This window comes from Pestalotiopsis fici (assembly GCF_000516985.1).
Source record: "Pestalotiopsis fici W106-1 unplaced genomic scaffold PFICI_Scf_10, whole genome shotgun sequence".
Classification (NCBI taxonomy): Eukaryota; Fungi; Ascomycota; class Sordariomycetes; order Amphisphaeriales; family Sporocadaceae; genus Pestalotiopsis; species Pestalotiopsis fici.
The window spans coordinates 2,028,358-2,041,255 of NW_006917100.1; the positions used below are offsets into that span (position 1 = coordinate 2,028,358).

At 49.6% G+C, this 12,898-nt stretch overlaps 6 protein-coding genes across 6 annotated transcripts; 4 read left to right on the forward strand and 2 right to left on the reverse strand.

Moving 5' to 3' along the window:
- Nucleotides 1–306: 306 nt before the first annotated feature.
- Nucleotides 307–1,860, forward strand: PFICI_12854 (60S ribosomal export protein NMD3; the record flags this gene model as incomplete). Its single annotated transcript, XM_007841435.1, has 1 exon — nucleotides 307–1,860. One exon carries the CDS (start codon nucleotides 307–309, stop codon nucleotides 1,858–1,860), a length of 1,554 nt encoding a protein of 517 aa, XP_007839626.1.
- A 299-nt stretch (nucleotides 1,861–2,159) lies between these two features.
- On the forward strand, nucleotides 2,160–3,215 carry PFICI_12855 (uncharacterized protein; the record flags this gene model as incomplete). Its single annotated transcript, XM_007841436.1, has 1 exon — nucleotides 2,160–3,215. The coding sequence occupies one exon, from the start codon at nucleotides 2,160–2,162 to the stop codon at nucleotides 3,213–3,215; it is 1,056 nt and encodes a 351-aa protein (XP_007839627.1).
- Nucleotides 3,216–5,313: 2,098 nt separating this feature from the next.
- PFICI_12856 (uncharacterized protein) lies at nucleotides 5,314–6,250 on the forward strand (the record flags this gene model as incomplete). Its single annotated transcript, XM_007841437.1, has 2 exons — nucleotides 5,314–6,012; nucleotides 6,089–6,250. 2 exons carry the CDS (start codon nucleotides 5,314–5,316, stop codon nucleotides 6,248–6,250), a joined length of 861 nt encoding a protein of 286 aa, XP_007839628.1.
- Nucleotides 6,251–6,709: 459 nt separating this feature from the next.
- On the reverse strand, nucleotides 6,710–7,201 carry PFICI_12857 (uncharacterized protein; the record flags this gene model as incomplete). The annotated part of the gene is made up of 1 exon (XM_007841438.1): nucleotides 6,710–7,201. The coding sequence occupies one exon, from the start codon at nucleotides 7,199–7,201 to the stop codon at nucleotides 6,710–6,712; it is 492 nt and encodes a 163-aa protein (XP_007839629.1).
- A 1,489-nt stretch (nucleotides 7,202–8,690) lies between these two features.
- PFICI_12858 (uncharacterized protein) lies at nucleotides 8,691–10,463 on the forward strand (the record flags this gene model as incomplete). Its single annotated transcript, XM_007841439.1, has 4 exons — nucleotides 8,691–8,934; nucleotides 9,014–9,723; nucleotides 9,785–10,212; nucleotides 10,298–10,463. The coding sequence occupies 4 exons, from the start codon at nucleotides 8,691–8,693 to the stop codon at nucleotides 10,461–10,463; spliced, it is 1,548 nt and encodes a 515-aa protein (XP_007839630.1).
- Nucleotides 10,464–10,593: 130 nt separating this feature from the next.
- Nucleotides 10,594–12,539, reverse strand: PFICI_12859 (uncharacterized protein; the record flags this gene model as incomplete). Its single annotated transcript, XM_007841440.1, has 7 exons — nucleotides 10,594–10,986; nucleotides 11,061–11,300; nucleotides 11,385–11,742; nucleotides 11,806–11,970; nucleotides 12,038–12,113; nucleotides 12,179–12,251; nucleotides 12,306–12,539. 7 exons carry the CDS (start codon nucleotides 12,537–12,539, stop codon nucleotides 10,594–10,596), a joined length of 1,539 nt encoding a protein of 512 aa, XP_007839631.1.
- Between the last annotated feature and the right edge of the window lie 359 nt (nucleotides 12,540–12,898).

Genomic DNA, 12,898 nt, shown 5'->3' on the forward strand with positions numbered 1-12,898 from the left:
GCAGTAAAAAGTACGAGGCCCACTAAAAGATCAGGAATACTATGACGCTAAATCAGGCGCAATGCCTCGACCCACTTTAAAAAGGAAAAGAATGGAGCTCTTTGGGCTTATCTGCTTATCAAGCGTCGAGGGGTCGAAACTTTTTGACATTTTTCAGCAAGAAGGCGAATGGATGTGACTGTGACGTCCCCCGCCGCCCGCCGCCGCCAGAATTCCAAACCACCAAATAACAACAAAAAATCCCGATGGGATTTCACTTTTACAACCCAAAAAACACGACATATTCCTAGACAAAGATAGCCCATCATGTCTATGGACATTGACTACGACGCGCCCATCTCGATTGCGCCCCAGAACGACGAGCCGCAGAATGCCGCCACCATCTTCTGTTGCGAGTGCGGGGCCCCCATCGACGGCACAACCTCTACGAATGCCCTTTGCTACGACTGTGTAAAGCTCAAGATCGACATCTCACAAGGCATCCCCAGAGAAGCAACTGTACACTTTTGCCGAGACTGCGATCGATGGCTGCTACCCCCGGGTACATGGATCAGTGCTTCCCCCGAAAGTCGTGAACTGCTTTCGCTGTGTTTGAAGAAATTGCGCGGTCTCCATAAGGTCCGCATCGTCGACGCACACTTCATATGGACCGAGCCGCACTCGAGGCGAATCAGAATAAAGTTGACGGTGCAGGACTCTGTCTCGGATGGAGTCATTCTCCAGCAGAGCTTCGAGGTCGTCTACGTTGTCGCCTGGCAACAGTGCCCCGAGTGCGCCAAGTCATACACAGCCAACGTGTGGCGAGCCTCCGTCCAGGTTCGGCAAAAGGTCCTCCACAAGCGTACCTTCCTCTTCCTCGAACAGCTCATCCTCAAGCACGGAGCCCACCGCGATACCATCAATATCAAGGAGGCCAAGGATGGAATAGACTTCTTCTTTTCTGCTCGCAACCAGTCAGAGAAGTTTGTCGATTTCCTAAACTCGGTGGTACCATGCCGGGTCAAGAAGTCGCAAGAGCTTATTTCACAAGATACACACACGGGCACAAAGTCCTACAAATTTACATTTTCCGTCGAGCTGGTGCCCATTTGCAAGGATGACCTGGTAGCACTTCCCATCAAGCTCGCTAGGCAGATTGGCAACATCTCCCCCCTGGTACTGTGCTCCAGAATTGGTACAGCAGTCAACTTCATGGACCCCAACACTCTCCAAACAGCCGAAGTCAGTGCTCCCATCTACTGGCGCTCGCCGTTCGGTGCTCTCGCCGATGCCAAGGAGCTTGTCGAGTTCATCGTCATGGACATTGAGCCTCTTGGCGTGACCAAGGGCAAGTGGGTTTTGGGACAAGTCGAAGTTGCAAGAGCTTCGGATCTGGGAGTCAATGACAAGACCTACTTTGCAAGGACGCACATGGGTTCCCTTCTGCATGCCGGTGATTCTGTTCTTGGCTACATGCTTACTGGCACCAACTTCAACAACGAGGAATTCGAAGCCATCGAACAGTCCAACGCGTACGCATCAACTATCCCCGACGTAGTACTTGTCAAGAAGCACTACCCCAACCGTCGCCGCAACCGCAAGAGAAACTTCAAGGTCAAGCGTATGGCCAAGGATGAGGGCGAGCTGCTACCCAAGAAGGCCGACCAAGAGCGCATGGATCGCGAGTTTGATCAATTCCTGGACGACATTGAGCAGGACGCCGAATTCAGAGCTGGAATTTCCTTGTACAGGAACCCCAAGAAGCAACCAGCTGCTGATGAGATGAGTATTGCCGAGACAGAGAACGATGAGGATCACGAGGGTGTAGACATGAATGAGCTATTGGATGACTTTGACGAGTTGACGATGCAGGACTCGTAGAGGTTGCTGGAGTTGAAGAAGGAGAAGGATAAATAGATACCAAAATATGATGATTCTTTTTTTCTTTTTGCAAATTGCAAACGAGCATGTCCCGTGGTATGAGGCCGAGAACAAAGATTCTTTCTGCCAGAATCAGTCAACATCGCCCGCTTGTTACACCTTTGTTCTTGCAGAGCCCCCCATGACAATTGACTGGGATTGAGAGTGGTACAAAGGATAGCAGCAAGCCGTAACCCGATTTCAGACATATTATTCAGTTCTGGAAATAGTCATTACTTGTACATTACGAACCAGAGGAAATGTCCAGGTGTCCGGAAGAGATAAGAGATCTCTTGCGATCAATCATAAGTCATCCTCCCGACTACCGCCGCAATCCCCAACCGGGTACCCTCTGGATCCTTCTTATTGATAGGCGCCGACCAGAAGGCTGTCACGTGGCGTGCCTATTGAGCGAAAGGGCAGTCTTGGACTCGACAGGGCACGATACACCATATATCATATTCTTTCATGACGAGTCTCAGCACCCTTGTCACTGCGCCGAGTTCGCTCTACCCGAGAGTCAAGACGAAGCCTTTGTCCGGGTCAACCAGTTTGCCATCAAAGCCTCCCACGAACTGAGCCGTCAATGGCCGGATGCCGGATACGATGCCGCGAAGCATTATCAGATGCTGTGGTTTCAGGTTCTGCACTGGGCGGTTGACAAGGTTGGCCGCCCTCGCCGGCCTGATGAAATGTTTCCCGATTTTCGACCAGAGCTTGCGCGCGACTGCAGCGAGGTCATGTTCCTTTCTCTTTGCCAAGACTTTGATAGATCTGCAGAACCAAAAGACAAGTCTGCCTGGGAATCAAGTCTGTATTTCTGGGCCGGTCTTGCAAACGACCAAGTACGGGAACTTTGGCAGAGAGCTTGGATGTTGAAGATTCGCGCGCAGGAAATCAAGTACAGGCAGTGGGCCGAATCAACAAGAGAGAAACTTGGCCAGGAGAATTCTGACAAAGACAAGGCCGACGATGTAGACGCAACTCTAGATCATGGAGGAAACCATGAGCCAGCTATGGACGACAAGGGGGAGCCCAATTTAGAAACGATTGAGAGCCTTTTCCGAAAGAATTCAAATGCACGACGCCTTGGTCATACGCTGAAGAGAAATATGAAGATGACTGCGGACTATACAACAAAGCCAGTGGGGTTCAAGAAGGTGCCTCAACAGCTTCGAAACCTAGGCAACTATATAATGAGAAATATATACCCTTACAGGGAATATATGACTGCTGAACACCTAGATCGAAAGAAGAAGGAGAAGTCTACTATAGACAACATAATCGACCGATTTCTGGAAAATGGCACGATATAGAGCTGTTCAAAAGAAAGCTTTTTGTTTTTGTGCGGCGAGGGGGCGATGATCATCGGAACAGTTCGCATGCGGTCAGTTAATATCTGCTTGGATCTCATGAGGTTTTACCAGCACTTTGTCCAATCCGAATGTAAAGCGGTCAGAAAGCCATTTTTTTTTTTGCAGAATAGGCACAGAAAATGTTGACAAGGGTAAAGTCTATCCACGACAGCTTCCTTCCGATGTCTTCGGTCACAACCATGGCAAGCATTCGCGCAACCTCGAAATTGGAAGATTGTGATAGTTCCGATCATCCTGATAATCAACATCACTCGCCATGTCCCACAATTAATATCCATATTCCTTCCACATGAAATCTGGTGCACCCGCAATTGCTAAAACGTCACATGCCGTTCAATCATTTCTTGCCCTTCTAGCGAAAATTTGAATTGAAATAGGGACATAGCCATGAATATGAATCATGATGATGTTAGAAGATGCTTCACTTGTGCGAGCTGTGGAGCAGTGAGAGGTTCGGTGACGTGCCCGAATGTAACCCATGTCAGGCCGTTGTCAATCTTCACAGGCCGCGGTTTTAAATAGACTACACGGTACACTCCAGAAAATAAATCATCATGTTCAAAGTCACAAGTCTGACCCGACAAGATGTCTGCCCTGACCCTTTGCACGACCCAGACTGGAGTGAAATTGCGAAGCAACGTTATTTTGTCCAAGTTAAGCCGGATGTTTCCCTTGAATTGGCGGCGCTCCGCTAGCATCTGAGGAGGGCGTCGAAAGCAAACTGGAATGAGTGGGTAAGCTTCCGAAGCACAATCAGTAATGAAGTCAAGAACATACAGTAAACGTTCAGTTCCACATTGTAAATCTTCATGGCAAGAGTACGCGGAGCCGTGCTGACTAGGGAGATGGATGATATGAGCTGCTTATTGAGGACTATACCCTCGCACGCTTTGTCAAAGATCAAAACCATATGTTTGACTTCTTCTAGTAGCGCGAAATCCCAAATGATATTCTGTATCTCCTGAGGTAATCTTTTGAAGGGGGGAAACTTGGTAAGGGGCTTGGTTTTGACCTTGTGCTTGTATCTGCCATGGCGCTTGCGGCTACGCTTTGAAGCCTTTGACTTTGCCATTTCACTCGTCTTGCGAAGCAAAGTTCTTGTCTTAGGGTGTGTGAGCAGCATGAAAACCAATAAAAGGGAACTTGTGGTGTACCAGAATTTTAACTCCAATTGACGTGAGGGCATTTGCGTCTAGCCGCCGAAGGCACTTGTGTGTACAAAGCGACAACCAATCAGGCCACCAGTGCCTGGTGAGAAAGAAAAGCTGCAGCCCTGAATCAAGTACTTCATTGAATATCTTGTGGAGATTGACATCATAAGAAGAACTTAGACAAGTTGATGCCTGTGCCTTCTCTTGTTTGTGAAGCTCCAATTTTTCGGATCTGCCTAAATATACAGCATTCCGTGACTGAGAGCTGTTTGATGGATATCGTCATGTCAGAATGCCCTATAAAGGACAATGAATCAAAGCGCTTGCACCAACTCATCTGCAAAATACTGTAAGTGTTGCGCATAAATGTCTAGGTTTCAGTCATGCTGGATTGTCACTCATCATGGAACGAACAGGCAGCAAACATGAATAATTTTCGTGAAGACATAAAAATCTGCAAACGTAGTAGTACAAGGCAGATAAAAATATATCTTGAAACATGTCATCAGCTTCTTTGATGAGATTTAGCCGGCGATCCAAATAGGTCAGCAGACAATGGCACCGATTTGATTCCGATGTCAAATCCAGATCAACCAAATTGACTCAGGCGATGGACTGGCCGTTACGTCAGAATGTCATTCAGATGACTAGATACAGCCAAGAGCCTCCGAATCGAATGAAAACTAGAACGCGAGGCCTCTTGTTGCACCCTTTGAGCCTGGGCGACAAACCATAAAGCCGGGGATTCTTTGTGCCCTGAAAAAAGAAAGGACCTGAGAGGGATGATGAAGAAACCTCATGTTGAGGTTTCACTCTTTCTGGTACCCAAGCGACATGTTCAATTGAAGTAAACGTTGAATATCACAGGCAAGCAAGGTGCAGAAGAAATGGAGGTGCGCCTCCAAGAAATCAAGGAGTTAGCAGTGAGGGTTCTACAACCAGGCTACCCACTGCATTTGCCCGCCCAAGGACACGAATTGCTTCCTACACATCTACAATGGATTCTCTCAGTCGACCACGAGCCAAAGACAGGCTGCTATGCTCTTCTTCTGCTTAACAAGCGGGCTGTACTGGAAATACCAGACGATAACGACAGGCAACACTACGCACCGCGCATCGCCTTCTTCCACAGCGAGAGGAGCCGCCAAAAATGCCAATGCGTAGACTTCAATTACCTCGGCGTTCCGTACTCGGAGATCGTACACATGGACAAGGTGGCCAACAAGTCGGCAAGGATCCTAGCCAACCGATGGGCCGAGTCCGGGTTCGACATCTGGATACACTACCAGAACCTCTGGGCGGGCGTCGCGTCCATGGCACTATCGCCGACCGGGAGACCCAAGTGGCACAAGCAAGTCATTCCCACGTTCAATTATGACTGGCCGCGGTCCTTTTGCGAGCTCATCTTTCTCGACTTGTGGCAGCACGGCGTTGCCTTCGACTCGAGCGTGCCCCGGTTGCACGCCGTGGCCAACAATGAAGCTCTTGGTCTCTACAAGGAGGAGATGAGGCGCATATGCACCGAGGCCACGGTGCGCGATGCCAGACGCAGAGGTAACGACTATGCGCTATTCTTTGCCAAAGAGGTAGGACGAGATTTCTTTGCAGTTTGTGTGAAATGGCCATTGAGTATTTGAATCGCTGATACTCTCTGCCAACTAGGTTTGTGCCCAGTCCGAGCTTCTCTTGATGCGGCGCAAGTATGCTTTCATGGATTTCGGCCCAAAACATGCTGAATTTGTTCCAAGCAGCGAGAGGTGCCTGATGCGTCGGCAGTCCACTGGCGCGTTGCGAGGATTAGCAGCTCAGTTATCTGCCGCCTAGAGAAGGCCAGAGGTCATTTCGGTCTCTGTCTACTGTTTGAATATATAGAATGGGTCGACTGGTCTACTTCGGTATTCATGTTGGAGAGTTTCTCGGGGAGCATATCGCACGAAAATGTACGATGAAGGGTGGAAGTCTCTTGATTTCGGAAAAAATAGGTCGTTTGCCAACCACAAGTCACAAAGATCCAATGACAGAACGATAACAAAAAGCTCGTCAGTGCCGTGGCCACCGACGTAAGAACTCATGTTTTTTCTGATCTGACGAAATGATGGTTTTCGCGGGGGCCCGGGTTTCGAATCCAAACGAGCACGCAGGGCCATGGGCACTTTTTTGACTTTTATTCTGTCAAATTCAAAAACGGGCTGTTTTATGTGTAAGCAGTGTGTTTTCACTATTGAGTAATTTTGACATATCTTGAAAATACGATACCCGTTCATTACCAACAGTGTCGCGGTTTTACCAACTCTCTACACAAACCCAAGTCCATCCATTCGGCGTTTCGAACTTGTCAGACGCATTAGGTCCTCTTTTGACATTTTGAGGAAATGCCTCATGTCTGCCTACTTCGGCGATGATCGTCTTTGTCTCGCCATGACCAAGCTCCCATCTGAATAGCCCAATGTCTCCGTTTTCCCTCAAAACTCCTTGCACCAAGTCGCCTATTCGAACCACCAGTCCCTTGTTGTCTCCATGCTCATACTTCAGGACATATCCCGAGCTGTCCTCGACGCCTTCCTCATCTAGTTTAATCCCACTAACCCAGGACTCTTCGTACATCTCATCCAGGCCCGAATCCGGATTGACCATGTGACCCCTTTCCAGGCTTTCGCCTTTGTCCTCACCAGGAAACATGTCGCCCTCGTCACGGACGGCGGCTGCATCCACATGTCGGGAATCAATCCAGTGCGTAAAGACGGAATGCGGAGGAACAACCGAGTCGTCATGCATTGAGGTCCCTGCGAATGCCCAATCTACTCGCGCGAGCTCCCGGACGGGTAGGCTAGCCTCAGACGCGGGGATGAGTAGTAACCTTACATCCACAAATCGCCGCTGTGGGGAGGTCAGGACCCTCGTGGAAGTAGGCTCTGAAGCTGGGGCATCCTGTCGTACGGTTAGTTTCTACAAATATTTGGGGTCATCATGGCAGTTAGCGCTGCCGGAACACTTGCACCCCATTTGATGTATTTCCGGATGGATATGGATGGTTTTGGTTGACGGGTCATAATGGTGGCGAATCTTGCAGGGCTTGCAGCAGTGATCGGTTTGCAGTGCCTCCTGTGAGTGCGATGCAATGAGCGTAGGTCGCCAACGATGATCGGGAAGCGCCTTATCGCTTATCGCCAAATGCGGAGTATATGGCGACACTATTTTGTACTATATGATGCGAAATTGTAACACTTGTAGCTGGCCAATTGACAAATCTCCTTGTAATGTTCATAACATGGATTGTAGTCCCCCTATTCTCTAGTCAGCCAAACTCTCAATCGAATGGAGATTATCCGTTTTGAGGCCAATCATATTTCAAACATCTAGAACATGGCGATCATCCAAGTCAGATGATCCACTACTGAGTTACTGGGTCTATTGTACTGGCTGGATTGTTCATCTGAATCCCGACTACTACTTCGTAGGTCGCTATGCGGTGTTTATTTGCCCCGGAAAATGCCCAACCTCACGAGGGATATATAATTCATCATCTTCACTCACATAGCCCTAACACAAATGCTATGTAACACAATCTTAGCAAGCCAGTCTAGAATCAGGGGTGGCTCATGGCCTTCAGTCAATACTCCACCTGACCCTGGTCCTCGTATCACAGACTAGCCATTACAGAGATAGATAGAGTCAACAACCTATCGGGCTGAGAGATGTCAGGGCCGACAATTGTGCCCTGTAGCTGGCAGCCTGTGTGGCATTCCATACACTAGCCAGTCTCCGCACCGAAACTCACAGACCTTGGGAGATATACTGCTCGCTTATTCATATTATACAGCGCGAGCCAATTAAAAAAAAGGTCACAATCACTATAAGCGACTCTCCTCGATTCACTGTAAAATCAATATCTGTGTTGCCACGTGCTGAGTAACAACCCACCTTTTCTGCAATGTCCTTGACTAACACACTTGCATACTACTACCGAGGCAGACCCAAGCTGCTGTCCAGGGTCTCTATTGAGCCTACCAACTACCTATCTCGTGGCGGCGGGGTCCTCCCCCCTGCGACTGCATTTTGTTTGTGGATCACAAAGACCGCAGTCAGCATGGTTTCGACTGGGCAATGTGTCGCACGATCTCGCTAGTAGGTACTACTTAAGAGGCTGGCAAATTCCGCTTATCACCTTTTTTTTTTTTTGACTTATTCGTCGGGATCTTCCCTTGTCTCGCCAAAGTCTCTTCCTTTTCATCCCAAAGGGGAAAGTTTGTTTGAGAAAACCGCCATGGACGCTCTTCGCGGACAGGAGCTGAGCTGGGTGAATGGCACCAACGCCATCATCACGCTGGGCTGTGTCTGGCTTGGTTATCATGTACTCGTTGCGCTGTACAATATTTCGCCGTTTCATCCTCTTGCGCGGTTCCCCGGTCCCAAGATCGCGGCGGCCACATATCTTTATGAAGCCTACTTTGACTGGATCCTAGTCGGTCGCTATACACATGAGATCCGCGACATGCATGCGAAATATGGTTAGTCTTGCGCTGAGACTGACGAGTTCTGTCTTGATTCGACTCGCAAAGAAGAATCCGCTAAATGTCCAGTATATAGGTCCAATTGTCAGGATCAACCCAGATGAGCTTCATTGCGATGATCCCTACTTTACAGATGAGATCTATGCTATTGGTGGCAGAATTCGAGACAAGTGGCAGCACCAGATCAACACGGGCGCAGCAGGCCCCGTCGCCGTCACCGGGTTTTCTACTGTTCCTCATGAATTACACCGAGTCAAAAAGGCAGCTTTGGCTCGTTTCTTCTCGAGGACACAAACGCTGAAGCTGGAGGGCGAAGTCAATGACTTTACGCAGCGCGTGGTCAATAAGATGCTGCGCTCCTCCAAGAAGGGAGCGTTTGACGTCAAGGAGGCGTTCAATTGCTTCACGGCCGATGTGATTGCTCAGTACGCCTTTGGTGAGTCCATGGGCTTTGTCGACCAGGAGGGATGGGAACCCAACTTTGCGACATGGGTCAAGAGTTTCTTCCAGCAAGCTTATATGATGAGAAATAACACTGTGGCGCGTAAATTGGCACAGGTTGCCCTGCCAATCTTGCAATACGTCGACAAGGATGTGGGAGTTATTATGCAACAGATGGATGTGACGATTCCCGGCTATGTTGAAGCTGCGATCAAAGACCCCGACAACGGCAGAGTCTTTGCAGATGTCATGCAATCCAACTCATTACCTCCCGAGGAGAAGAACTTGTATTGGCTTTCTGGAGAAGGATTCAATTTTCTGCTCGCTGGTACCGAGACCACGGCCGTAAGCAAAACTTTTGGTGGCATACTGCATGTCGGAGCCTGAAAACTGACTGATTCCTTAGGCGACCCTCACCACCACTGTTTATTACTTGCTCGCACAGCCCGAGACCTATGCTACTCTAATGAACGCACTGCAGGGTATCGACCCTCTCAACCCCAAATGGACCGACCTGGAACAACGCCCCTACATGTGGGCCGTGATCCACGAGTCTTTGCGCGTGATGCCCGGTGTCTCGCACAGATCAGCCAGAATTGCGCGGACAGAGAACTTGAACTACAAAAGTCAAGACGGAAAAGTCGAGTATGTCGTTCCAATGGGAACGCCGATTGGAATGTCGTCCATGATCAACCATTTCAACGAGGAACTCTTCCCCAACCCCAACGAGTTCAAGCCAGAACGATGGCTTCTACCCGACGGCCAGCCCAACACCAAGCTGCAAAAGTTTTTGCTGTCCTTTGGCAAGGGCAGTCGTGCATGTCTTGGAGAGCAGTATGTGGCCAACTCCCCTAGCCATCCTATCAGCACTGCTGCGCTCTTGTTCTTGTGAAACTATGCTGACGCCAGCAATCTACAGGCTTGCATATTGCGAACTGTACCTCATGACGGCCGCAATGGCGCTTCAGGTGCTGCCACGTGCAAAACTGTACGAGACTACCGCTGAGGATATCTCCTATGACCATGATCTGATTGTGCTCCAAACCAAGAAGGGCTCCATCTCGGTCAAAATTACCATAGATTAAACAGACATCCATATATTCTCGCTCCTTGTCATTACACACATCTAATATTATTGTATTTTTAAGGCATATAATATGTTAATCAGGTAGAGTAATTGAACAATCTGCATAGCTTCAAGCTTAATTACTTCTCTTACCAGCTGTACCTGAACATGGCATCCTCCTTATCCGTCAAGTCAGTGCGGGGTGCACCATACTTGTCCAGCACAACCTGCTCATGGGTAGAAGCGCCCTCTTGTCCCTCGCTTTGCTGCAACGCGCGCTTGTTGTCTCTAGTCGAGTTGTCCCGCATGCAGACGAAGCGGTACGCAGCGACAACGACAAACAAGAGACACCACGTCACGATGCCGGTAACGACGCCCTTGAAGTAGCGTGGCTTGTCGGTCCACAGCTGGGGCGCACCGATGCAGCCGGCGCAGTAGCCAATGAAGAACATGGCGCTGACTACGGAGCGCTTGGTGTTGCCCTTGACGTTGGACGCTGTCAGGGAGAGAAGAGGCGACATGACGGCGGTAATACAGGAGGCCTGAAATTTGCAACAAGAATCTAGTCAGCCATGGCGCGTTCATACGTAGCGATATAGTAGACTCTTTAACTTACCAGCCACGAGGCAACAATCATTCCCCAGCCAGACTCTGTCGACAGCTTCAAGAGCAGCACTGTTCCCACTAGCGGAGGGATAATCAGCACCATGACGACCAGTATACGGTTCTTCGGGAACAGCCAGCAACCAGCCACACCGATCCACAGGAGGAGTACTTGGACAGCTCCGGATGGCGCGGTATAGAGCATCGTTTCGTACTTGTCGTAGCCGATGGTGTTGATGACGAGAGAGGCAAACTATGAGACGAATCCATCAGTATAAATCCAACGTGGAACAGTGTGCATCGCAAATAAGAAAAAAAAAAAAGGGAAAAGACTTACGGTAAGAACAGGGCTCTGCATGGTGACCAAGACGCCAAAAGCAAAAACAAACCAGGACTTGCTATCCAACAGAGCCTCGCGCAGCTGGCGCATCGAGAAGGAGGTCTTGTCACCACCCTCGCGGTCCTTGGCCATGCGGAGGGAGAGCACCTCCTTTTCCCGGGCGGTCAAGAACCAGGCGTCCTTGGGTCCGTTGGGCATGAGGATGTAAAAGGCCACGCCGGCAGCACAAGTAATGGCGCCGCACACAATGAAGATGGTTCGCCAGGGGGCCAGCGACAGGGCCGTGTTCTTGCCGATTCCGTACATGAGGAGACAGCCAATGACTTGGGCGATACCGTTCATGCTGACCCAAAGTCTTCAACGGCTGTTAGTCGAATGTTTCCTTTCAGGTTCTCTACCGGATGTCATGATAACTTACGCGGTACGGACGGCGTGTTCGTCCTTTTGATACCAGATGCCCGTCATGGTAACAAACGATGGCGATACGGCACCCTCGGCGAATCCAAGCAGGAAACGTACAGCCGCGAATCCGGCGTAGTTATGCGGTGCAGCTAGGCACATGCAGATTATACCCCATATCACACTATATTCAAAAGGTCAATGGATGTCCGTGTCGATGGGCAGTAGGTATGCAGCTGTGAGAGTCATACATTGTGGCGCCGACAAACTTGGTCAGATGGAGCTTGGACATCAAGTAGATAAAGGGATACTCGGCGACTAATTGGCCTAGAGAACAACAACTGTCAGTATTGATGCATGTAGATGGAAATGATGAAAATGGAATAACTTACCGACGTAGAAAATGGAGGAACACCACGAGTATTGGCTGCTCGTCATGCCGAGATCTGTAATGAGCCCAAAGACCTGGTTATAGTCAGAAGCACGATCGCGCCAACATGCAGTCAACGGCAGACTCACCGACGCATAACTCAGAGTTTGCTTGTCCAGGTATTGCAGGAAAAAGATGAAGCACATCATGGGAAGAATCGTGTAATCAATTTTGCGCAACACCCTCCTCTCCTCTTCTTCCGTGTATGATCCGGCCAGCTCGACAACGTCCCCCTTCTCCTCTATGCTGAGCGGCTTGCCGTCGGTGCTGGGCGCCGGCTCGACTCCAGCGGCCGACTTTTCAATGGTTGTAGTAGCATCCATGGTGGCGGGTGCACAAGGTGTGTTTTACAAGCTGAGAAGAGAAAGACGTCGATGATAGTGCCCGAACTTGGAAATGCACTAGAATGCGCGACACACCATTAAAGTAGCTTGCATAACTTCCCACGTTTTCTCGCGAGGTGCGGCCCTGCTGGAGTCTTTTAATAACAATCCACAGTAGGGGGAGAGAGATATTGTATCTCGTCCTTCTCCCGAGTAAAAGGGCATCTCCACCACTGAGCCGGGGAAATTATGGGCACTGCGGGATAGCGACGCCTAAGCAGTTTGATAGGGACTCTGGCCATAGTCTATGGGCTACGGTTTCGGCTAGTCAGTTGGTAACGACTCGGATCCCGCCGCAT